The sequence below is a fragment of the Patiria miniata genome, unplaced genomic scaffold (assembly GCF_015706575.1).
Source record: "Patiria miniata isolate m_02_andy unplaced genomic scaffold, ASM1570657v1 HiC_scaffold_8, whole genome shotgun sequence".
Taxonomy (NCBI): Eukaryota; Metazoa; Echinodermata; class Asteroidea; order Valvatida; family Asterinidae; genus Patiria; species Patiria miniata.
Window position 1 is genome coordinate 3678277 of NW_024037075.1, and position 24556 is coordinate 3702832.

The 24556-nt window shown below is 40.3% G+C and overlaps 1 protein-coding gene across 11 annotated transcripts in view; it reads left to right on the top strand.

Annotated features, from left to right (window-relative positions):
• Positions 1-24199, top strand: part of LOC119719614 (serine/threonine-protein phosphatase 6 regulatory ankyrin repeat subunit A-like) — a 31988-nt gene extending 7789 nt beyond the window's left edge. For 2 of the 11 annotated variants that reach the window (XM_038189097.1, XM_038189100.1), the window contains 20 exons: positions 671-796; positions 1477-1642; positions 5812-5835; positions 7972-8086; positions 8752-8834; positions 9284-9350; positions 9901-10110; positions 10219-10330; positions 10673-10747; positions 11095-11296; positions 11620-11825; positions 12469-12673; positions 12983-13070; positions 13386-13469; positions 13730-13875; positions 15728-15769; positions 18840-18922; positions 19220-19302; positions 19642-19733; positions 20349-24199. In XM_038189097.1, coding sequence (XP_038045025.1) covers positions 671-796; positions 1477-1642; positions 5812-5835; positions 7972-8086; positions 8752-8834; positions 9284-9350; positions 9901-10110; positions 10219-10330; positions 10673-10747; positions 11095-11296; positions 11620-11825; positions 12469-12673; positions 12983-13070; positions 13386-13469; positions 13730-13875; positions 15728-15769; positions 18840-18922; positions 19220-19302; positions 19642-19733; positions 20349-20581 — 2442 coding nt within the window. In that variant the 3' untranslated portion in view covers positions 20582-24199. The remainder of the gene's footprint in view (positions 1-670; positions 797-1476; positions 1643-5811; positions 5836-7971; positions 8087-8751; positions 8835-9283; positions 9351-9900; positions 10111-10218; positions 10331-10672; positions 10748-11094; positions 11297-11619; positions 11826-12468; positions 12674-12982; positions 13071-13385; positions 13470-13729; positions 13876-15727; positions 15770-18839; positions 18923-19219; positions 19303-19641; positions 19734-20348) is intronic. The other 9 variants (XM_038189102.1, XM_038189107.1, XM_038189099.1 and 6 more) reach the window with 7 other exon arrangements.
• Positions 24200-24556: the final 357 nt, after the last annotated feature.

Consider the following 24556-nt stretch of genomic DNA (forward strand, 5'->3'; position numbering starts at 1 on the left):
TACAATTTGTAAGTGCAAAATTTGGAGGATTGAGGATGGTTCCTTTGCAAAAAAGGCCTGGGGTGAGGGTTAAGGGATTAAAGGAAAGCTCATTGTCATTGTAATCACAGTCTCAGCATCAAGGATGGCTGTTGAATTTATTTTGACATTTTCATATTCTAATTAATAAGTGCATTCAAAATAAGTAAGGGTTAAGTGGTTAATTTCATACCCCAGGATATCAGGCCTTCAGATTTTCACTCCCGCACCCCCTACATGTACCTCTGTGAAGAGGTCACTGAAAGGCCAGATCATGGGTACCTATCGTTGGGGTGAACCATTTCACTTACGCACATGACACATTCTCAAGACTCATCTATAGACTAATCCATTGACCACAAAGAGATACTGTATGCATTATTGTATGTTTTGTGTAATAAAGTAACGTGTTCATTTCAAGATCATCGTCAGTTATGCCCGAGTTATGTATTCAGTGGATTAGTCTGTAGGCCTTTTCAGTCTTCCTCATCAGGAATGTGTTCCATTTTACACAAACAATGCAAATGTTGCCAACCATTTCTCACTTATTTAACAAAAAGATCACAAACGTTGGCAATGTTTGCATAAAGAAAGTCCACATGTCTCAGGCCTGTATTCTGAGTGGAATGGTCTGGTTCCTTGACTCTTTCAGGCGGACGTGGTGAATGCGAATGGCAACACACCCATCCATATTGCCTGCCTGAATGGCAATGATCTGGTGCTGAGGGAGCTGATCCAGCATGGTGCCGACATCAACGTGCTCAACCACAAGGGACAGGTACTAGACTGCTATTCTCTGAGGTGGCACCAAGCGTGTGCCAGTCGCGCTCGGGTAGCATGCACGCACTCTGGGTGTTACCAAAAAACACGCGTGCGTCGTCTTTAAGAACGCCTGCAGCATGCTCGCAAGCATGGCACCACCTCAAAGATGGCTTCTAATTTTGTTCACCGGATTACTTCATAGGACCAGTGTTGAAGAACAAATCCATCATTTATAAGCCTGCTCACAAAATAAATCCAAAGTCCTTTCACAACAAGCAGAGGTAGATGGCTAACTACAAAGGCTTTGTTAAAGTGCATTTAAACAGCGTGTGACTTGACTTCAGACTGGAGGACTTGTGCCGACTTCTTCTTTAGATCTTGTACCAATGTATTTAGGGGCAAATTGAAAGAAGGGAATGGGGGGAATTCAAAGAAAATTACAAAAACGTGATCTAGAAATGATATTTAAATGTGCCCAATTTTGTTTTGCTAACAAATTGAAAACTAATAGGCTATGATACTGTGTATCAAATAAAAAGGTTAAACTATCTCTCACAGAACATGGATGCCTTTTCCCCTATACACTGTTTCCACAATACGTTAACTCTAAAAGAATACACAGACTGCAGAAGAGTCTAAACCCTCTCAATACTGTCATTCAGCTATACACTGTGACTTCATTTGACCTCATTCTAGTCTCCTCTCCATCTGGCTGCTGTGTCGCCCCATGGAGGCACGTGTCTGGAGATCCTACTGAGCGAGGGGGCGGACGTCAACATCCGCTGCAAGGAAGGCTGCATGCCCCTGCACATGATAGCGCTGCAGGGGCGATACACACGGGCAGAGAGCTTGATTGAACACAGTAAGTGGCACTGGTACCCCGCTAATGGCATCCAAATGAATAGCTAGTCTTAGTCCAAGACTGCATTTCAGTTTCATGCCCCTAATACAGCCAGTTCCCAACAAGCCTGGTCATAAGCTGTGACGGCGGTAGAGGTTGCTATCGACAAGATTAAGCAAATCCAGCCTTGGTAACTTTGGCAGTGCTACCCAGGAAATTTGGAGCATACCTCACGCATGTGCATATATCCTTAATGCTGGTTAATACTTCACTTGAATATGGATCTCAAGCAAATTGGACGTCAGGAAGTGTTTGCTGCGAAATTCGCTGGAGTTGCAACGTGTTCAACTTCAGCAAATTCGCAGCGATGTCGTGGCATCACAAATTTGCGTTCGCTTTCACACTGACTATGAACCGCCTGTTCACAAATATACTTGTAGCAAATACCTTTGTTTCCCTTCTTTGTTCTCCTTTGTTTCTATTGAAATTTCAACTCCATAGTGTTTTCATAGACATCTAACAACTGACTTGTGGGGTCTGTTTTCTCTGTTGTTACTCTGTGTGCTTGGGGCACCACAAGGAACTGTGAAGTATCTCGGTTTTTGTAAAGTACACCCTCCAAGACTTGGCATGCCTCGGTATTGCACAAGTACACCTGTCCGAGAAGAAGACATTAACTTTTTGAATGCCAATTAAGAATTAAGTCATTTGCTGTTCGTCTGTGTCTTAGAGTAGTATTATATGTTTGGCATATTTTTCAACTTTGCTAAAAAAAATGCAATGCTTATGTTTGCACATCTTTTTCAAACCAATCACATCCTTGAGTGGGACACTGCAGTTTTTACATTGCAATTTGTATGTTCAATTAAAAATTGCAAAAAAAACCAAGATGCACACACAGATCGTGAGTAAAAGGCACGTAGTAACATTGGTAATTACCCCCAAGATGGACCTGAGGCAAGGCACTTTGTCACTCATTGCTTTTCTCCACCCAGGAGTAAATGGGTACCTGTGAGGGAAGAGATGGTTATTGTGGTTGATTTAGCTGCTTTGCACCAAAATGGCATGGAGCTGAGATGTTTCATTGGCCCAGTGATCAGGGGTAATAATGATATAGCGCCTTGAGCACCAATACTGGAGGATATATGCACTTTATAAAAACACAAAAATATAAAAAAAAACCACATTGTCTTGAGCCCAGACTGCAGTGTCCCATCAGTGAATGTGATCGCATACCGGAGTTTTTGTATGACACTTTACTTTTTAGTCCGTTAGTTCATGGTTTAAATATGTTGTCTTTTAATGTACCTACCCTCTTTCATTTCCTTACGTCGTTTCTAGTCTCCCAACAACCTAAACCAACTAAGACTTCTAACCACGGTAATATTTACCCACTTTAGCTGTAGATGTGGCTTATTAAGGCAGTTACTTTGAGAAAAAAAAAGTTGCTTATAATTTTGTTGCAAGCACAAAATACACTATGCTTTCCAGTCACGAGACTATTGACTCCCGACAGAAACAAACATGTTGTGGCTATGTAGATTGACACTCGTGTGTGTGTGTTTGCAAAGCATGCTCAGCACCAGCAGGTACATACATGTACAGTCCAACCCCGATAAGAAGAGCACTGTTAATACATCCAGGGGCCGATTTCACGGCGCTGCTAAGCACAAAAATTTGCTTAGCACAAAAAAAGTCTGGCTTATAAAAGCAGGTTACCAGCCAAAACTCCACGTGATGTATACTGCTCGTGATTAGTATTCAGCTGTTGTTTGCTTAGCATGAAAATCATGTGGAGTTTTGGCTGATAACCTGCTTTTAAAAACCTGCTTAGCAGCACCGTGAAATTGGGCTGCTTATAACAAGCAAACTTTACGTCCCAAGTCTTTGTTGTTCTTTGTTTTCCATTACTGTTAATACAAGGTACCTGTTATAACAAGGTAATTTGCAAAGTCCCAAGGACGTTGTTATAAAGGTGTTCGACTGTACATGTGAAAATATGCTGCAAATAATAGAATAGGTTTTTTTGCATTTTAAGAGAGCACTTCAAGCAGTCTCCAGCAAATTTGAGTTGGCCTTTGGTCTGTGGTGTTACGAAAACGATGCTGCAAATCGAAGCACTTTTTTTTTAAAGATGGCAGTCTGCATTTTTTAAGGATATATTGCGTTGGCCCATTTCCCATCAAGTTCCAAGATACTAGATCATGCAATCAAGTCAAAACGTGCAGGCAGTGGGTAGGATGTTGGGCTGGTTTTTGTTTTTGTTTTTTTTGTTTTGGAAGAGAACAGACTTTTAATATATGGAGCTTTCAAAGCTGTAGATGTTTTGTGGCAATGTGTATAATGCCCAAAGTGCATTAGATTTGGCACCCGATTTTTTCTTTCCTTGGAGTCATTTGACTATAATACACCATATTAATTAGAATTCATAAATACCTAAGACAGTTTACCCATTCCTATTGGTCGAGATCTCGTCAAGTGGGTGGTTTTAAACAGTTGATAAAACACCAACTGGTTTTGGACACTTTATGCCTGCACCACTGAGTTCTGCTCCACGCGCGCCAATTTCCATAAAAGGAGCTTTTAGCACTACGCGCACAAGGCACATACTACAGACAAGGCAAGAGGGGTGTTTCACAAAATATGAGGTAAAATTGTTGAACAAAATTTTTGGAAAATTGTGAAATTTTTTAAACTTGTCTTGAGTTTTTGACCAAAAGGTATTGATGAATGGGAATAAATATGTGCTTGGGTGGTATTAAATAAGTACATTTAAAACGGGCTAGAGGCCAGTTTTAAATGTACTTATCGTTTCAGTTTGCGGTAACGCCATATGTTAATAACTACTGCTTAGAAGATGTTTAGTTCTGAAAAGAACTTGTCCTGCTTATTATCAACTTTCGCTATGTAGTTTTGTTCTGTAAAAGTTGATAATAAGCAGGACAAGTTCTTTTCAGAACTAAATATCTTCTAAGCAATAGTTATTACCACATGGTGTTACCGCAAACCGAAACGATACCGATACTCCACCATGCAGTCTAAAATCAAGTATATTTAAATGTACTTGTTTAAAACCGGCCAAGCAAATGTTTATTCCCTTGGCAAATCACACGTAAAGTTTGTTTCGCTTGATGCTGGCTTGCATGAAACCTATATCTCTTGTGGACTGCACCAGTACATGTACTTTCTGCTCTACAGAACGATAATCTGTCACGCAATAGTTTAAATACATGCTTCAATCCGCAGGACCGCCTCTGAAAATTTTGCTCTGGCTGCTACATATATACACAGTACATAGGCCTATATGTTTACAAAGTACATATTTGTGTTGGTTCACTTTAATCATTTTCCCGTTGAATTAAGAAAACTGACTGAAGTGGGATTGGAACCAGCATCCTCTAGAATACTGCAACCGTGCCCTACCAACTGAGCTTTCAAGTACTAGAAGTTTTTTCCTGAGGTCTTTTTTTTTTTTTTTTTTTTGAGCCCACGGAAGTCTTTTGCCTTATTTTCAGTGGGGTCCCTTGGTAGAAGATGTGGAAGGAAATTACAGTTTTAGTGGTGGGAGGAAATCTACAGAATGATATTCTAGAAAAAAACAACGGAATCAGGCAGGGACTGAAAACCCAATCCACATATTGGCCCAGGTGATAAAGTCCAGGCCAAACTAGAGAAATTGCAGAAATTTAAACTGCCAGCGTAGGGCAAGATAGCTTACATGGCAGCATAATAGTTTGTCAGTGGCGGATTGTTCAAATTCCACTCCAGTCAGTCAATTCTTTTCTTAGTTCAACAGAAAACTGACTCTTATATGTGTGACCCAACCCAACAAAATGAGGCACAAGTCGCCAGAGCTATTATTGAGTAATGGGCCTTTTAACAGAATCTTACACAGCGGAAATCAATGCAAAACAATCATCTTTTTCAGCCACGTAACATCTTTTGATATTTAGAAGTCAAACTGAGTGACATGTTTATCTGAAGAGAACATTAAGCGCTTGTAACTTCATGTACAAAAACTCAACAAGAGAAAGTTTGTCCTTAAGACTCATTTTGTGGGATTGGGCCCCATTTGCTTAACTCATGTACAGTTCATAGCACGTTTGTGTGACATGTGTCCATTCAATCTACCACTGTGTTCATCTGGTGTCTTTGTCTTTTTTCTTCCTGTTTGGCACCCGTTACCGTAGTAACAGAAGTTTTAATAGAGCATGGTGAGTCCATTTCAATTCTCTCTTCGTCTGTTGCTAGCAAGCTGCAGCCTTCTCCTACATTAACCCTTATGGGCTCCGTGCACAAGTACGCCCTCAACGGTTAGAAAGAGAGAGTTAGGGGAGACCCCCGGGCGGCACCATTGAACGCATTACTGCTGTATGCCTGGCACTCACATGATGCTGGGTTATGGCGTTGATCTCTGTATACTGACTGGATACCACATGCCCCATATACTCCAAACACTAAGTTGTGTGGCTTTTTTGTCAGTTCACCCCCAGTCTTCTCAATATGGCCGATTATACAGAGGCTGTAGGCATATAGTACAGCCATAGAGCTATATTGAATTACTAGAGCGCTAACTCCTCATTCCCCCGCGGAGACATTTTGAAGCCGTCCTGTGCGCAGACATTTTGATTTCATGTGCGTGTTTGTAGAACATAGTGAAATTAGATGGAATGAAGTTCGAATAATGTACTCTAAATGCAAGGCACAAGTAGAACGCATGCATTTGCATTGTTTGAGCAGAGCAAAATGAAATGCTCATGTACTGATTGTGCATTTCGGTTTTGGGTGTAAGAGCCCTCTTTTTCTCATGCACGGAGTCTATACTCTTACCCTGCCTAAACCTGCCATAGGCATATGTGTTGAGTTAAACTTGTTATATTTAGAATAGAGGTAATTATACAACACTTGCTTTTGCTGTAATTTTTAGAAATGGATGGATTTGGGGTTGGTATTTTATAGCAAATATTGTCACACTGACCTGTTTAAAGTTTTGTGTTGCTGCAAAAACCAAGAAAAAGTTGTTCTTGTTGTCTGGTTCCCTGACCCTACTTCAAGCAGAACGGAGGAATTTATAGCATTAGGGAATTGCCAGGTCAGGGAACCAGACTAGCTGGCTGGCATTCATCACGGACAGAAAATATCTGGTAGGGCTTTTAGAAAATTGACTGCAAACTTGAGTAAATATTTGTCAGTAGTCACTTTTTTTGTTCAGTTTCTTATCTCGGTTTCTTATCTCAGTTCATATTCCTGTGTCTTTTATCTTAACTCTCCTTTTTTCCCCTTTGTTCTTCACTGTTGTTATCATTTATTGTTCATTTCACGTTTCAGTTTTACTTGTTTGGACGTCAGTCCACCCCACCATCTTTGCAGACATGCAAATTTTCTTATTGTTCATTGGCAACAGTTACTAACCGGAGCCCAATTTCATGGCACTGCCAAGCACACGATTTTCTGCTAGCAAAACCTTCATCCATTTTACAGTATTAAGCAGTTAGCTCAACTTTTTCATAGTAAGCAGCAGTTGAGACATTTGGCTGCAGCATAAGGAGTCCCTTAGAACACAATAATGCTAAACACAGAAAGTATTACTTTATTAAGAATTAGTTTTCATTGTTGTTTTACCCTTTGTTTTGCTACATTTTCAATTAATATTTGAACTATGGTTTGATTATGGTTGCCAACATTTTTCTCAAAACACTGTGTACAATGTCCATGTATCAAAGATATTTTAGTTAACAGTTGTATGTTAATTGAAAAACATGCGTTGTTGGAGTCGTACATGTGTACATGTAAGTTTCTTCTGAAACTGTTACTTTTACTGTTTGATTTTACGTTAATGTGAATTTGACTCAATAAAAAAAATATAACTAAGGATTCTGTGCTTGCAGAGTTAGCACAGAATTTTCATGGTAGTGCAGTAAGTACAAAATGGTGATGGTAAGTGCCGAATTCTGTGGTTAGCAGAAAGCACAGAATTCTTTGTTACATGATGTGCACATGTACTTACCCTAAGTACAGAATTTTGTGCTGTAGTAAGCAAGAATTGTTCGCTAACGGTAAGCAGAGACGTGAAATTGGTGTTCTTTCCTAATTTTACACTGGGGATGATGTCTCCATGGCCCACATGGTGATTTGGTTTTCAGTGCTACCTGTGCCTCCAACTTCATTGGGCTGCTAACCACAGCAGTCTGCTAAGCACAAAAGGTATATGCTCAGCAGAAACCGGTTACCAGCCAGAGAGTCTTGCAATGTATATGGCCTGTGACTGGTTCCCAGCTAGTGTTTGCTAGGCTCATCAATTTGCTTCCAATTATTAGATTATAGTGAAGACTTCTTTATCACACATTCAGGTGCGTCGGTGGATTGTGCCGATAAGAACGGAAACACGCCGCTGCACCTTGCTGCACAGAATGGCCACCAGGAACTCCTAGTGACCCTGCTCATGCATGGAGCTAACCCTACCAGGTAAACAAATATAGTCGAGTCCCCTAATATGGCACACTTCAGCATGCCCCCCCCCCCCTCCCGAACTTTCCTCATGCAGTGTTGCAAAACTTCCTTGTTGACAAGCGTGCAATGCTTGCTGATGAACCCTTGGAAACAAGCTTGAAATGCTTGCTGCTGACCCTTGGGAACAAAATTAAGTTGTCGTGAAATTAAATCCAAAAACCAAAAAGATGGCGTCCAGAAAGTGGGCAAAATTGCTTACAATTTTCAGTGCATAACAACTAACCTGTTGAAGTTTCAACTAAGTGGATACTTGTACATCTTGAGAAAACTGGAAAAAAAATGGCACTGTTCTTTGGTCTTATAGGTAGATTTAGCTGCTGGTGCTTCCTATCCAAAAGATGCTGTTTCATATTTTAAATTGTACACTCTTAGGTACAAGTGCGAAATCAGCACTCCTCGCGTTATTTGACGAGCAGACATGCTTTTTAAAACCGCTTTCAGTGTTCTACCAAACGAGACCATTTCAGGCAGAACATTTTCTCAGGGTGATCTACCAGCCTGATCTTCACTCTCAACAAATTTTTTTCTCATTAAATCAGTAGGTTTGTTTCCATGTAATTACTTGTACTAATGTTCCTACATGCTTTTTAGTTGATGCTTGTCTTGTTTGTCTGGTGTAGGCGTGGCATCCACGGAATGCTTCCTCTACATCTTGCAGCTCTGAGTGGCTACACCATGTGCTGCAAGAAGCTACTGGAAGCAGGTACTGGTCTCACAGGAACCTAGTCATGCTCGTTGGCAGTAAGGCAACGTCTCAAAAGTCCAAGAACTTGGAACCATCCATCGGGGAATATCGCCTGTTCCAACTGGGAACATGCGTTCCCAGTTGGAACAGCCCAGGAACACCCCGGAGACTTATGGGATTATTCTGATATCATTTTCAGGATATATACGTCATGGTTTCATTTTTACTGAAATATCACGATTTTGACTGAAAAGGACAACTTAGCACAGAATTTATGTTTGTATTGGAGTGTTAACCCTTGATGTTCTTCAATATCGCTCTCTGCCATTTTTACCATAGAAGGGGTACTTAGGTGTGTATTCCATATTTAAGTTTGAACAATAGTTTGTGTTTTCTTGAGATTGTTGAGATTCCTCCAGGTCCTTGTACTTGTTTTAAGATATTTTTTTGTCCGTTGTAACCTGCAGCAGAGTGTGACATTAACGCCTTGGATGACAACCATCGTACCTGTGTCCACTGTGCAGCATGCTCAGGGTAAGAAGTCAGTTGCTTTGCATGTAGTTGTCCGCTCATATTCAAACATTTTGTCAAACAGAGTAAGCTGCATTTTCGCTCTTTTCACACTTCCGCCATGGGCATGCAGAGCCTCGATCTGGCAACTTTACACAATGAATATAGCTGGTTCAGTGATTCCCGTGTCGGGGTTCAGATCACTGAACCGGCTATTTTTATTGTGTATAGTTTATTTTTTATTGTGCATGCCCAATGGCGGAGTGTGAAAAGAGCGAATTGAAGTATCTTTGGAGTTATGCAGGAACAGAATTGTGGCATTTTCCCAAAATGGGTTGTTGCATAGTTTGCACTTCCTTTTCAACAAATCATTGTAGTCTTGAAAGTTTAATCTTGAGCAAGTTCAGGTGAGGATCATTATTCCACTAGAGGTTGATTCATGACGTTACTTACACCTGCACACCAACTGACCTATCGCCGTTTGCGAGTTAGTTTGATGTTCCATGACTGACCATAAATATTTGAATGTTGTTTTGTTTGGTTTGATTATTCGAGTACCTTCTTCCTTCCACAGCAATGTAGATTGTTTAGACCTGCTGATTCGAAGTGGTGCCGATTTCAGCCTAGCGGATAAGGACGGTCGGACGCCGTTACACTACGCGTCGGGCAACGCCAATCATCAGTGCACGCTGTCCTTGGTGGCCATGAAAGCCAACGTGAATGGGTTAGACACCAGAGACTGCTCACCGTTGCATTATGCCGCAGCTGCAGATATGGAGGCAGAGTGAGTAATGCTTGTCAAATGTTACGATTGCATTGGAGTCTTATCTGAGTCTATTTTGCGTTGAATTGCCAGTTTCATCATTTGATGTTTCTTGATTTTTGTTTTTAGTTGTGTGGAGCATCTTCTGCATAACAACGCTAATCCTCGTCTGCGGGACGTCAACGGATACAACACGCTGCACTATGCTGCAGCCAATGGACATAGCCTAGCTGCTGAGAAGGTAATGCTCAGACTTCTGCTTTGCCATTTTGCACAAAAATGTCGTCAGAATGAACAAGTTAAGCTCAGCAACAACAGATTACCAGCCAAAATGTCATTTGGTATATAGCATATCACTGGTTCCCAGCTAAATTTTGCTACGCATGATTTTGAGTATTGTTGTCTGTTCTATAGGTCCATGAAATTTTGCCGGGTCACATACAAACAAAGCTAACAAGTACCAAGTGGTACAGCCCACAGCGGCCTGGTGCGCCCGGGCCGTACCAGTACCTTGAGAGTACATAAAATGAAAACAGATGGGGCGTGATCTAATATCAGGCATGCAACTTTTCCTCTTCTGTAGTTGCAGGCAGTAGCAGCTAGTGATCTACTCAACACCGGTGGCTCTGCTCCGCTCACCACACCTCTTCATCTAGCGGTACGTGGCAACTTTGCACTGTATCATCAATTTGTTGTGATCAAATTGTCGGTCGCACCATGAAGTGACGTATCGTGTGCACAAAGTCCATAGACGATACATCATCTGACAAAATGAGAACAGCCCAAAATTTTCCAAGATCAAAATGAGAATATCCATTCCTTGGAAAAGGCGTATCCTTTCTTGAGCTTTAGTCGATTTTGAGAAGTCGTTAAAATAAATATTATCACAGGTGTCATCTGAATCTTATCGAATGAACAGAAATTTTGCTGGTTTAAAAAAAAAAGTTTTAAAAATTGCATGGTGACGTGAAAGTACAATGTACATCGTGTTGTGCATTCTTGCAGGCCTACAATGGTCATGTGGACGTTCTCCACGTCCTGATGCGATCCATCGTCAACCTGGACATTCAAGACGCCAACGGCCGGACAGCGCTGGACCTGGCAGCGTTCAAGGGCCATCTAGACTGCGTGGAGGCACTGGTGATGCAAGGAGCTACAATACTGGTCAATGACTCGGTGTCCAAGCGAACGCCATTGCATGCCGCAGGTAAACAGAACAGTTAAAATACACAAGTGTTCTGTAAAAATTAAAATCTGTTGTGAGCCAATATGGCCCATAAGGCCTGCGTTTATCTCTGGTTTCCTTGGCATTAAATGACTGAGAATATTTCTACTCCCCCTGGATGGGATGCCAGTCCATCGCAGGTTACTCCCCAGCTAATGCTGGTACCCATTTATACTCCTGGATGGAGAGAGGCAAGTGGGGGTGAAGTTGCTTGCAAAACCTTTGCATGTATACATGTCATCCGCCGTGGACTGTGTAAACCTTGTGCAAATAATAACAGAACTCTTTCTGTTTGCATTCCACAGCATACAATGGCCATGCTGAGTGCCTGAGAATCCTGCTAGAAAACGCAGACCAAGAGGGGGCAGTAGACTGCCTGGACAACCAATCACGGACTCCACTGATGGTTGCCGTGAGCAACGGTCATACCGACGCTACACTGTTGCTTTTACAGCATGGGGCTAGTCTGAGTGCCAGAGATATTCATCATAGGACTGCACTGCATCGTGGAGTGAGTATGAAACCTTAGGGTTTTCTCTCTTACAAGACTAATTTCTCATTAACCAGTTCGCGTCGGAGGACGTGATAATATGCACTGGCTGTTTTTGTACACAGGCACGGCTGACGGGCTAAGACGTCTAGATTGCCTCGATACGCCTCCAGGTGACGTTAAAACTCGCTAATCCCTCGTGCCTTTTGTACACACACATAAAGTCTGTGAAGTCTGTGGAGGCGGACCGTGTGTTGATCTTGAATTAGCCGTTGTTCACGAACTATTGTTGTACAATTTACGCTCGAGTACACACCCCGGAATATTACAACATATGAGGTTTCGGCAAGAAATATCGTAGAAATACTGTTTAAATATGCCTTTAAGCTGAAGAATTTGGGCCATGTTACCATCATATGCAAGTTACTGTAAATTTTGTTTCTTTGTATATGGTTGTTGAAGTTGTTAGAAGATTACCGTATGGTTTATTTTATTTCAAATCTTAAGTAAAATGTCTTGCCCAAGAACACAAGCACCTTGTCCTCATCAGGGTTCCAACTCCCGTATCTTCGCTGAAGAGTCAGACACCATAGCCATAGGACCATGTCACTCCACAGCCAACAAATGTCTGAACACCATTGCTTTATGTTTTCTGAACCCATAGGCAGCTAACGGACACGAGGAATGTGTCGATGCGCTGCTGCAGAGCCAAGCCAACACGTCCTGTGCCGATATCAAAGGTCGTACACCGCTGCACATGGCAGCTGCGTGCGGTCACGTTGGTATTCTGGGGGCGCTGTTGCAGGCGGGATGCACCAATCACTTGGACGGCAATGGCTACACGCCCATACACTGGGCTTGCTACAATGGTCAGTTGTGATTAATCTTTAATTTGTTGCGAAGGAAAATTGTCCGTACGAGATGAGAATTGTATCCTCTCCGAGTGATACCCATTCGCTATTTACCAGGTCTGATTTTGGGCCCGATCCCTGGCTGCATGACATATACAGATTTATGGCTTCTGACTAGCACCCCTTGAACAAAGATATTGACAAAATGGGGAACTGCCAACATAGGGCTGGATAGCTCAGTTGGTAGAGCACCGGAACGGTAATCCGGAGGTCGCAGGTTCGAACCCCGCTAAATAGATATATTTCTGCTTGATGTTGATTTTGCAGGGCATGAGAATTGTGTAGAGTTACTCCTGGAGCAAGATCCTAAAATGTTCTTCAAGGGGAACTCCTTCACTCCATTGCATTGTGCGGTGTAAGTACATGATATTTCAGATGTATGTTGTTTTGAAACAGTTTTAGTTTGGTTAACAAGGAATTTATTAAAAAAAGATCAAGATCAACAAAAAAACAATTGTAAATCACTTGTGAAGCAACTGTGTTTATTTTATGTCATACTTTTTTGCATGGAGATGAGTGCCTGCTGATTCCACAAAAACAAAAACTCTTATAACGTTTATTTTGCAACACTGAGTTATCTGGATAACTTGTAGGGATTTTTTTGCTTATCTTTTATTGGTGTTTTGCACTTTGATATGGATATTCATGAATTTGTTTCCCTATTTTTCAGTTTAAATGATAACGAGTCCTGTGCAGAGCTGCTGATTGAGTCACTAGGAGACGAGATCGTAAATATTCAAGACCGGAAAGGAAGGTTAGATTAATGGTTGTTTTAATAGTCTTTGGAATACAGGGTCAAAAAAACGAAACCCAAATGTCGGGACCATTGTTTTAGTGAAGTTCTGCATGTAGCACTTTCAAAATCTAGGATATGAAAGCCCAATTCATGAGCTATCTTTTAGTACAAGAATCATTCAAATCACTCATGTACTTTAGTGAACTTGGCTGCGTGCTACACCGAGTAAACCATTGACATTCAAACGTTTTGGACTGTTCTGCCTTTTTTCCTTTTAGGACACCTCTCCACGCCAGCGCCCTGAATGACCAGGTAGAATGCCTTCAGCTCATGATGAAACATGGCGGCCAGCCCAACATAGCTGACCAGCTGGGCAAAACCTGCCTCATGGTGGCAGCAGAGAGTGGATCAGCAGGTACCATCGGTAAGTCCCTTTAACTGAACCTTGACAAATCTTACACCTATACTTCCAGGGCATGTTGGTTAGATGCAGTACTTGTTCAAACTGCCTTAGAGTCCTTAGTTGCCAACTGCAACATGATACAACTGTGGCATTGTTCAATGGGACTAGCTCTCATTGCCTCAGAATTGGCTGTTTATGCACTGGTGTTGATTGGCCAGTGCAACTCGATCCCACAGACTTTACACCTGTTCCAGTGTGTTGCACCTGGCAGGATTTTATGAGTGAAACACGCCCTCGTTATTTCAGAAAAATACAGCTTTGCTTTACCATAACTCCTCTTTCGCCATGTAAGAATGGCTGTATACCTACGGTACAAAAAGTTTTTGTGGAACCCTTTTATCCTGTATTTTTAATTATTTTGACACATCGTCACCTTATGTGCAGGTCAACGTGGGAAACTTGCCTTATTCAAGGGAGTTAACTGCAGTTTGTTTTTGTTTTATTTTCTATAAGAATTGGTTTTTGATAATAGAAAAAATACAGGTTGCACAAACTATAATTTCCAATGTTGTCCTTGGAAAATTGAGGAACTCCTGATACGAAAAATGAATGACATGCTGATATATTCAAAAAAGCTCTAACATTGTCTTGCATGTGTGTACTACAATTCAAATTCAATCGGTTCTTTATAGTTGGTTGTAGAAGTGTTTGAGTTAACAAATGAAATGATTTAGTAAAGATTTCCCTGAGTAGCTGTGTGAGATTGACCCCAAGATGACCCCGTGACCTCTAACCCCAACCCCAAACCTCCAGCATGATAGCGCAAATTCAGTGTGCCCCATGTTTCGCGGTTGCAGATCGTCTTAGAATTTATTTCACAATGACAGTGGCCTAGAATTTATGCTGTGGAGTGGCTCATGAATGCTGAGCTTTTTCGGATTGAAGAAAAAATTTCATCAGTCATCGCTGTTTTTATAGCAGAAAATGTCTTTTGTACAGGGTTGTGTGTGAATACATGTGCGTGTATAGGACAATGTAGATCAGATAGAAAATTTGCATTGTAACTTACTATTGGTGTTTTGTACATGCTGTGCATATAAAACCAAGCATTCAGGAAGCAAAAAGTATATATAGTCAAGTGCAAGTATTGAATTTCTCATTATATAAATGAACCCAGAACAAGTGTTTGATTTGTCGCCTGCACATTCCTTGCTTCCTGCATTTTCTCCTGTTGGTTGTTTAACCCTGTTTACATCCAGACCCATTCCACGTGATCCCTAATCTTTGATCCCGCACAATACATTGACTGCTTCTCAGCCAATCCTGCCTACCACATGCCATTGGAATCCTAGAAGCTCTACCAATTCCTTAACTTATCTACCATCAATCCAATAAGCCATATGCGAGTTAAATTTGAATGAAATCGGAACGCTGAATAACATGCAATGGCCGCCATTTTAAAAATTTGGAAAATTGCTTGCTATTCTATGGAATTTTTTTTTTCAAAGGACAAATCTGCGATGGCCCTATGGCCAAATATCTTTCCCATAACAAACTCTGACTTTGTGCCAAATTTCATGCTGTTATCATCAAATGAACAATCTTATCTCCAGTGTGCTGTACTATAGGCCTAATAGTTGAGGAACCCAGCACATGGCACAAAAGTGGGCCTTTCTGAACATCACTACACATACAACTTTGCAAATGCATATTTTTTACCAAAATTTGCCTTCTGGAAAAATCAGCACGTAGATAACTAAGACTGTTCCCCCCTCCTTCAACCCTTCCTTGCTTTCCCTATGACCCACAAGCTACCCCTGTGACTAATCTTGTTTCCATGTCTACCTCCCTCTGTCCTTGTTCCTCTGCTCAGAGCTCTTCTGCTCCCCATCAGACCAAATAGATGGTCCCACCGGTAAGACCACAGACAAACTGTCTCTTGTTTTGGTGCAAATTTGTACATTTTTGTTTGCGGCTGTTTTTTTTTCTCCCCTTTCTAACTGTTCATTCTACTAACTTTGTGACCGGAGTCATGATTTAGATGATTGTTGTGACTGTGTTGGGCAGTGCTTTTGTGTTTCAACACACCCAAGGTTAAGTTTGCCCATAGATTGCTTTTGGAATGAGACTTATTATTGGACTTGCTCATTAATTGAGTTCGTTTCGTTTCAATTGGCAAAAGCCAGTACAGGTGTAGACAGTAGACCATTTCACGCATTTGGCGCCGTCTGCATACTTAGGCTCAAAATTCATGTCAATAAGACATGTGTAGTGCTTAAAAATAGATCAATAGTGCATACACTGTACTTCCATGTATCTACATTCAGAATTCTGTAGTCCAGTGTGCATAATCCATTGCTTTTGTGTAGGTGTTTTTAGTATGAATGTACCGGTATGCATCACATGCTGCGCCTCAATGCAGGCTGGTGTCATACCAGCAAAAAATGCATTGTCCATTGCGAGAATGCGACCCACGACAATTCTGTTCTGTAAAAGCTATCACCATCAGAAAGCTGCATTTTGACTGCAGCCAAAAAAGTTGAGCCTGCCGCACACCTTTCCGATATTACCGGCTCATCGGGCCATCGAACGCACAGATCAGAGAGAGGTGAACTGAAAAATCGGACCGATCTGACTGTACCCTGGGCGACTGGATGAAATCAAACATGTTTGATTTTTCTCGCATCAGATTTCACCGGATCCAATGTCACTGAAAAAGGTGTGCAGGCAACACTCCGACTTCACCGGACACGATATTTATGTTAACCAATCAGATTCATGAAGGAAGTCACATGATTCAAAATGGACGGCTGCCATTTTGTCATCATGTGACCGGTCATCATGTGACTGATCATCATGTGACTGGTCATCATGTGACTGATTATAGAATGGAATTGGGCGTGTATGCAGGTAACATCGCGATCTCCACGACAGTGAAAAAAATGAACCGGTGAACTTGTAAAATCAGAAAGGTGTGCGACAGGCTTTAGTAAATCCCAGCCTTAAGATAGATGATAAACAGTCTGATTTTAACAAATTGCTGACATACTGACTGAGCACCAGGTATGTGTAAGGTAAACTCAAACATAGTGAAGCTATTGTCATATTAGAATAATATTGGTAATTACTATTTAACTCATACATTATTTCATCTTTTTTCACTTAATCTGTTCATTGCAAACTAATACAAATTGTTTTTAGATGGATTTTTGTATTTTTTAAGTTTTGCTTTATTAAACTTTTTGAAAACAAAAATTGTTTTAAGTTTGGTTGGCTATTCATTGTTGCTTTTGTATGATGTACTGTGAGTGTGTGGTAGATGGATACCCATGTTGCTTTGTAGTTTAGTCTTTCAGTGCCGTGTGTAACGTGTTCTCTTATAAAGACTTTCAACAAAATTAGGGCGCAATCATAAAAAATGGTACAATGTTCCAGTAGTTTATAAACATATTTGCAAAATTACTTACATTAGGTAATTAAAAAAGGAGCTCCAATCAACCTTTTAAAAAGACAATAACTTAACAAAAGTATACTGAAGAGTAGTAATTTTGTTTTGGAGATGGAAACGCAGCTTTGGGTTTTGCCGACCATGCAGGACCAGATGACATGTATTTCTCTCAAAGTTTTTGCAAATTGTGCTATTTTTGAATTATATTTCATAGATTTGTTTTTCATTATTTCAGTGTTTTGATTATTGTGATTGTTCTGATTTGAACTACGTGAGGTGTTGTACGAGTTGTGATAAATCTTCAATTTTTTTTTTTTTTTTTTTTTTTTTTTTTTACATTGTGGTTTACACTCCACTGTTGTTTAGTAACAAATTTTATTGGTTTTCTTTTTTTAGTGTTGTTTTGTTTATGTACTGATTAGTGTAGATTCTTATTTTGCAATCTATCTATGATGAGTCAGATATTTTTTAATGTTCAGTGTTAATCTGTAATGTCAAGAGCTGCATTGAAAGTCCCAGAAATGTTCTAAACCTGTCCATTCGTTCACAGGAACAGTAGAATTCACCTATTTGAAATGTTTACTTCATGGAAAAGATCACACTAAGTGATGTCATAGGGTACACCCTTATTGAGAGCGACCAATAGGACATTGTCACATCTCAGGAATATTCAAATGTGATTTCTACTAATGTTGGTAGTTCTCAACCAGTGCCTTCCTCAAAGGTAAGCACCTGTTGAGACAAGAGCAACACTAACTCTAACCGCCCACTTGGGGTAGAAACTCTGCTCAGCACAACAAAATGCAACACTTGTCAAAATAAGAAGCCTGCCCAAAGTAATAAGATCTACCAGGGCAAATATCCTAATGCCGACAGCCTCAGAGTCTGTGGTTGCCAATTGCAGCAGGATACAACTGTAGCATTGTTCACTAAGACTAGCCCCCAATTGTCTCAGACTTGGCTGTTTATGCACTGGTGTTGATGGCTCAATGCAGCAAGATCCCATAGACGTTTACACTTGTTGCACTGTGTTGCACCTGTCAGGGTTAGGGTTTGGGTTAATATTCATGACGTGTAACAATGTCACATTGGTGGTTCTCGATTGTGCTTTCCTTCTGTTAGTGTCTAGGGAAATGACATTGTCACTAAATAAAATTAACTGTTTCTGTGTGTACTCAAGATGGCGCATAATACAACAAAGCAATTTCTGAAGATAATGTACAGTCCATCCTGCATCATGCTAACATGCAGCGTAGTTCTGCTCCAATGGCCAAGTAGGCAGCTTACTTTTGGCCAGCTATAGTGCTACGATAGTCACACCAGATCACGGCGGTAGTCAGTATGTGTACATGTGACTCAAGCATGTGACTCAAGCAGTGAGACTGGGTAGCGGATGCCAGTATTAAATACAGTTATACCAACAATCAAAATCTGCTTGGTTTTGTACTACTGTAGACACTTTTTTTTGTCTCCAAGAGGTGATTTGTGTCTTCAAGATTCCTGTTGCCTAACCCATACTGTTTCTTCTTCATTTCAGAGTTGATAGTGAGTAGCGCTTGTGCCGACCTCAACGCCTGTGACAGTCGCAAGAACAGTGGACTACACCTAGCCTGTCTCCAGGTACTTGTTACTTTATTTTTAATACTCGATAAAATTCGATACCAACCTTACCAAAAAAAATAAGCCTTTTATTGTTTGTGTCACAGGCTAAACAAAACAACTGGAACATTCCTGAATTTTCTCCATGGTCTCTGATTGTAACTGCATTCACTTGCTTGTGGTCTTCTTGGTACAAATGTATATGAATAGCCTACTCATTCAACTCATCAGAGAGTTGCCACCCAGTTGAAAAGAATATGGGGCATTCTAGGACAATTTTTTCTAGGCTAACCTAGTTTTTTGTGGCCTGTCTTCCAGAAACACGAAGGCTGTGCATTGATGATACTGGAGAAACTGGAAGAAAGTACCATCATCAACTTGGCCAATGATGACGGCTTGACGTGAGTCTAATTAACCCTTGCAAATTCATGCAAATGTATGCAAATTTATTCAAATGTATGCAAATTGATGAAAGGTTTATTGGGAATAGTCATGCCCAAGCTCTGTAATATCATAACTACATGTACCTAATTGTTGATTGTTCAGAATGCAGAATTATTGTGCGGTATTTTGTTTAAAAAAAATCGCTCTGGTTTCTAAAGGTGATGGAATGTGGTAATGGTGAGTATCGCAGACTGAAGTGAAACATGAAGAGGAGAAGCTTGGAAGAAGGTTGCTTGTGTTTTTTTCAGTTTCATATCATGAATCGTTATATTGATTGATTGTTTTGTCGCCCTTAGGCCTCTGCACATAGCTGCCAGTAACGGTCTTGTGTCAGTAGTACAAGAATTAATCTCCAAAGGAGCTAGTCTATTAGCATTGGATAACAAAGGTAAGTACACTAGTTGTCACTGATTGTAAGGAAAGACATTTGCTGGACTTGAAATCAAGTCGTTAGACACCGTCGTGTTTTGTCCAACGAGGCCCCCAGTATGTACAAAGCACAACATTAGCTGGCACCCTGTATCGTGTTTACATCCGGCATCTGACAGGTCTAAGACTTGACTAATAGGAATTAGGACGGTTATTCATTTATGCGCCCAGCAAAATGCATATGCATTACGTTTCCATAGAGAGGGCCAATGGTAACAGCCAACAGTACTCGACAGTCTTAGATCAGGGATGCCTGTTTTCTGGCTATTGTCGGAATTCTGGCGTTTTCAATCCAGCATTCCATCCCTTTGCAGGCTGGAAAATAAATCCTTGTGTTGCGTGCAAAGAGCAAAGAAAATAAGAGGAAAAAATACTACATGTCGTCATCAGCCAATACGAAAATTCATAGCGTTTTAGACAAAATGTAGTACTTAACTTATGTTCATTGTCGACATACGTAACAGTATGTGGTATTTATGGTGTCTTGGGCTTGTGACGTGGACCGCAATCGATGTTGAGATGAGCAAAGTAGTTTGCTCAGTGCTAATTTTGTTCCTTCATTTGCTCACCGAAGGTTACACCCCAGCCCTCAGCTGTGCCCCAACCGACAAGATAGCGGACTGCTTAGCCATCATCCTGGCCCACATGTTACCCTTCTCCCCGGCAAGCACCGCCACCAACTCCCGTATTGCCTTGGCCATGAGCGGCGAGCTAGGCCGGCTCCGTAACGCCAGCTTGGAGTTTACTGACGGCAACCGCAGTAGAGGAGAGAGCAACGCCGATACCTCAGACTCGGAAACTTACTGAAAACAAAACAGTCCAAAACCGCATGGGTATACAGTGGCAGGTCCAGGATTCTCCAAAGGGGGTGGCTGGAATGTCGAAGTTATCAGATTTTTCAGGGTTGATGAGACGGTCAGTACATAAAAAGATCAATGGCCTAAAGCAATGAATCAAGATTTACAATATTTATATAATATTGGATGGCTTTGAGAGGGATACAAGAATATATTGCACAAGCTATAGCAATATTGCACGACTCAAAAGACCAGGTTATAGCAAGTGCAATATGTTATTATATCCCTAAAAGCTATCCAATATTATTATTTATATCAGACTGACTTGATCCAAAAGAAAAACAAATCAGGAAACCGTGTTTATTTCTCAAATGTCGTTCGAATATTCTTCGTTTACCGACACAATAGTGTGCCTATAAGTAACCTGCTACGCGCTGCGTCCGCTTTCGATGGTACTGCGCGCTACGCTCTGATGACTGGTTGACACCTGTGAGTTGCTACGCTCTTGATTGTGTGGGAACCAGCAAAATTTGTGAAACTGCCCGGATGAAAACAATATCAAAAATCATATTGCAGTCATCCGGGTACTTCTTCCGATAACCGTACAATATGCTGATTTACTTTTGTACGTGGAAGCCTGCTATAAGTTATAATGAGTGATATCATTATTCAGGGAACTTTAAGGAAATTGTGGACTTTATAATTAGCTTTGGCCAGTCAGAGGGTGAGTGGTTAGCCACCCCAACCACCCCCTTGGATCCGCCCCTTGGTATATCAAGCCACAAGCTTAAAACATCGGATCGAAGAAAACAAAGGGCATTTGTTTAATGGCACCAAACTTGGCGCACATAATTGTTTTTTTTTTTTCCGTAGCACCTAACCTGATGTATATTACATTTACCCAAAATTTGTAGACATTAAAAAGTACCTCAGCGTTTTGATCTAGATGAACTTTTTGATGAAATCTGAGCATTATTTTCTGGTGCTAGCTCTCATTTGTCTGAACGTATTATATTGTGATTGGGAAGACGATTTAGTGAAAAGCGTTCATTTTTTAATACGATCTGTCTGGTTGTTATAGTTACTGTTGGCAGCTTCTGTTGCCATGCAAGTGTCATGGTCAGTGACAGCAAAACATTGCCCATTAATAACATTATAGTTATATTACAACAAAATTCAATTTCAAACATGTGGGAATGGGCACACTATAAGAAACCTATAAGAAAATCCTAAATACTTATATAAGTGTACAGTTAGAAACGATCCACAACTACATGTATAACAACATGCATTACTTACACCATAAATTAAATTTCTGCATGAAATAAAAATATGTGTAAACATTCATCACAATACAGTCAAAACGATATCAATGAACAGCTTTCTTCGTGTTGAAGAACCACTTACATAGTGTACAACTAACTAAATTTCATCAATTTCTGTGGCATGTGCTCATAAGTGACGGGGCCGTTAAATGAATAGCAACACACTGAAACATTTGTTAATAACTATACAAGTCTCAGAATTGTATGCATATTACGGAACACTCTTTTCTTGCACAGTGTGCGTTCAGTTTTAAAGAACGCCTGACTAAATCCCCGTCATCTGATAGGTATCTGATAATTATTCGTCCCAGCCACGGCCCAGCCGCTTCGCAAAAATAGAATTTCTAATCCATGGTAAATGGAAGTTCCATTGCACGGTCACACGTTTGGTGGCTCTAACCAATCGGATGACAAGGATTTTTTCAGGTGTTGTATAAAACATAAAATGAATGTGTCACATGCGTGCAATGGAAAGAATAATTTCATTCAGTGACAGATGGAATGTTCCATTCCACTCGGCTTCACTTCGTAGAATGGAACATTCCATCTGTCACCTCATGAAATTATTCTTACCATTGCACTCATAAAACTTTCATTATTCGTGTATTATTCATTCTATGTTACTTATTGTACAGCCTTGTGAGTCGATTGCATTTCAAGTGACCAGTGACTGAATGTAAACATATAAGCAAGTACAGCACCTATTCACTGGATTTAATTATGTGCACAAGATGGAACTTGCACTGTTAACTGCATTCTTTCAATTTGCTAATGAATACTAGTGTATTATTCCAAAAATATAATATGAAAAAAAAATTGTACAATATCAGTTATTTTCTTATGGCAGGACCAAAGGTTTGAAATGACATGTATATCTGTCTTCTTTTGTTATAGTCAATAATTTGGATTGTAGAATTAATATTTTTAGGGATTAACAAATGTAATGGTTAATAACTGTTAGACTTTAACATGTCTTTCAAGCAACACAGTAAGTTGCAGGTGTCATTGTCAAATCACATTTTATTTACTGACCGTTTTTTTTCAGCAAAAGTTGTCAATATTTCAGCCAAATGTTGTAGTGTTACTTACTGCTTGTGTATTTCGCTTAGCATACATGTTAAAACTGGAAAAATTCTAAAGTGAAGTTAGAAAATTAAATTTCACTTGCAGGGCAATATTTACCTCACCCTTGTTCACGTGTCCTGTGTATCTGATCATGTATGGTATTATTTTGAAAAAAAAATACACAAAAATAGAATGAACTTTAATTTTGTGCCATATACTATCCCAGCAGAGAAATGTTGCCCTTGATATACACTTACCTCCAATTGTTTACGTTTACTTATTAAAAATTAAGATTGTATTCTGCTTTTGTGTAATCCACTGTTCCTGAAATGGGCATCTATTATTTACATTTGCCAATTTGTTTTTTATTTACTAATATGGTACAGGCTACACTGAGTTTACTACTAATTATCTTGCAAAGCGAGAATTGAAACAAATGTTGTGAAGAGAAGTTTGGAGAGACACTGGAAATAGGTTTTTAGCAACCCCTTTATAATGGTGTGTGGTGCAGCATCAGACTTTAGAATAGACCGAATGTGTAGTAGCCATTTTAGAGGGCATTTTGTTTTGTAATTCAGTAACAATGCATGTACAAACGGTTCATGCATGCATAGCCCAGCAAAACAACGACATTGCTTTCTAAGATGGCTGCTACGAATAAGGTCTGTCCTCGTGTATGTGTATTTTGTTGATGGCGGTTGGAGAAATTGTCAAAATACAAGCCATGTGTACAGCAGCTATACGGCAAAACTGATGCAGTATATACATGTAGCTCGGATATACTTGTTTTTAAATTTAGAAATGATATGGGGTGTACAGAACGGTGATCTGAGGGATTCAACCTGCCTGGCAAAGGAAATTAGGTTGTGATTTCAAGCATTGTATATTTTTATCTCACAAAATTTGGCCGTTTTGTTTTGCATTTACACTTCCCTTTTGTTATTAAGTAACAAAATAACTACAATTTGTAAGTCGGAAAAAAAATTTCCTGATGAGAAAAAAACGGCTTTCTCTTTATTTGTAACAATCTCCCCCCCCCCCCCCCTTAAAAAAGACTAAAAACCTGGGACGGGGTTATGGTGAACTGCCCTTGTTGTGTTTTGTGTTTCAGAAAATGGTGCTTTTCTTGGTCCGCCATGGTCAGATTTAACTTGAATAAAATGTAAACATTGCTGATTTGATTAAGTTCATGAATTTGACTCACAAAGCTAATAAACCATTACGTTAACAGGAATTGCCATCGGTTTATTGAAAGAGCATTTTGTTTGGTTGGTTGATTTGGTTTTGGGGGATTTTCCCCCACATGTACATTCCCCAGCATTATAATCCTTTGCCGACCCCACATGCATGGCGCAGCGCATCATCATTTTGACATTTCCGATCATTCTGATCCGATCATTCTTTCTCTCCGAGCCTTGTAACAAAACTGGGAAAAAACCCTGGATATTACACCCATAAGTATATACGCCAACGTGGAATCATATTTCTCGGTAATTGCGGTGTACAGTGTCCAAGTGCAAATAAATGGCAAGGGGGTTGTTCAGGCCTTGGGCCGGCCTAGTAGGGATCATAACTTTCACTGAATCATCCCTGTG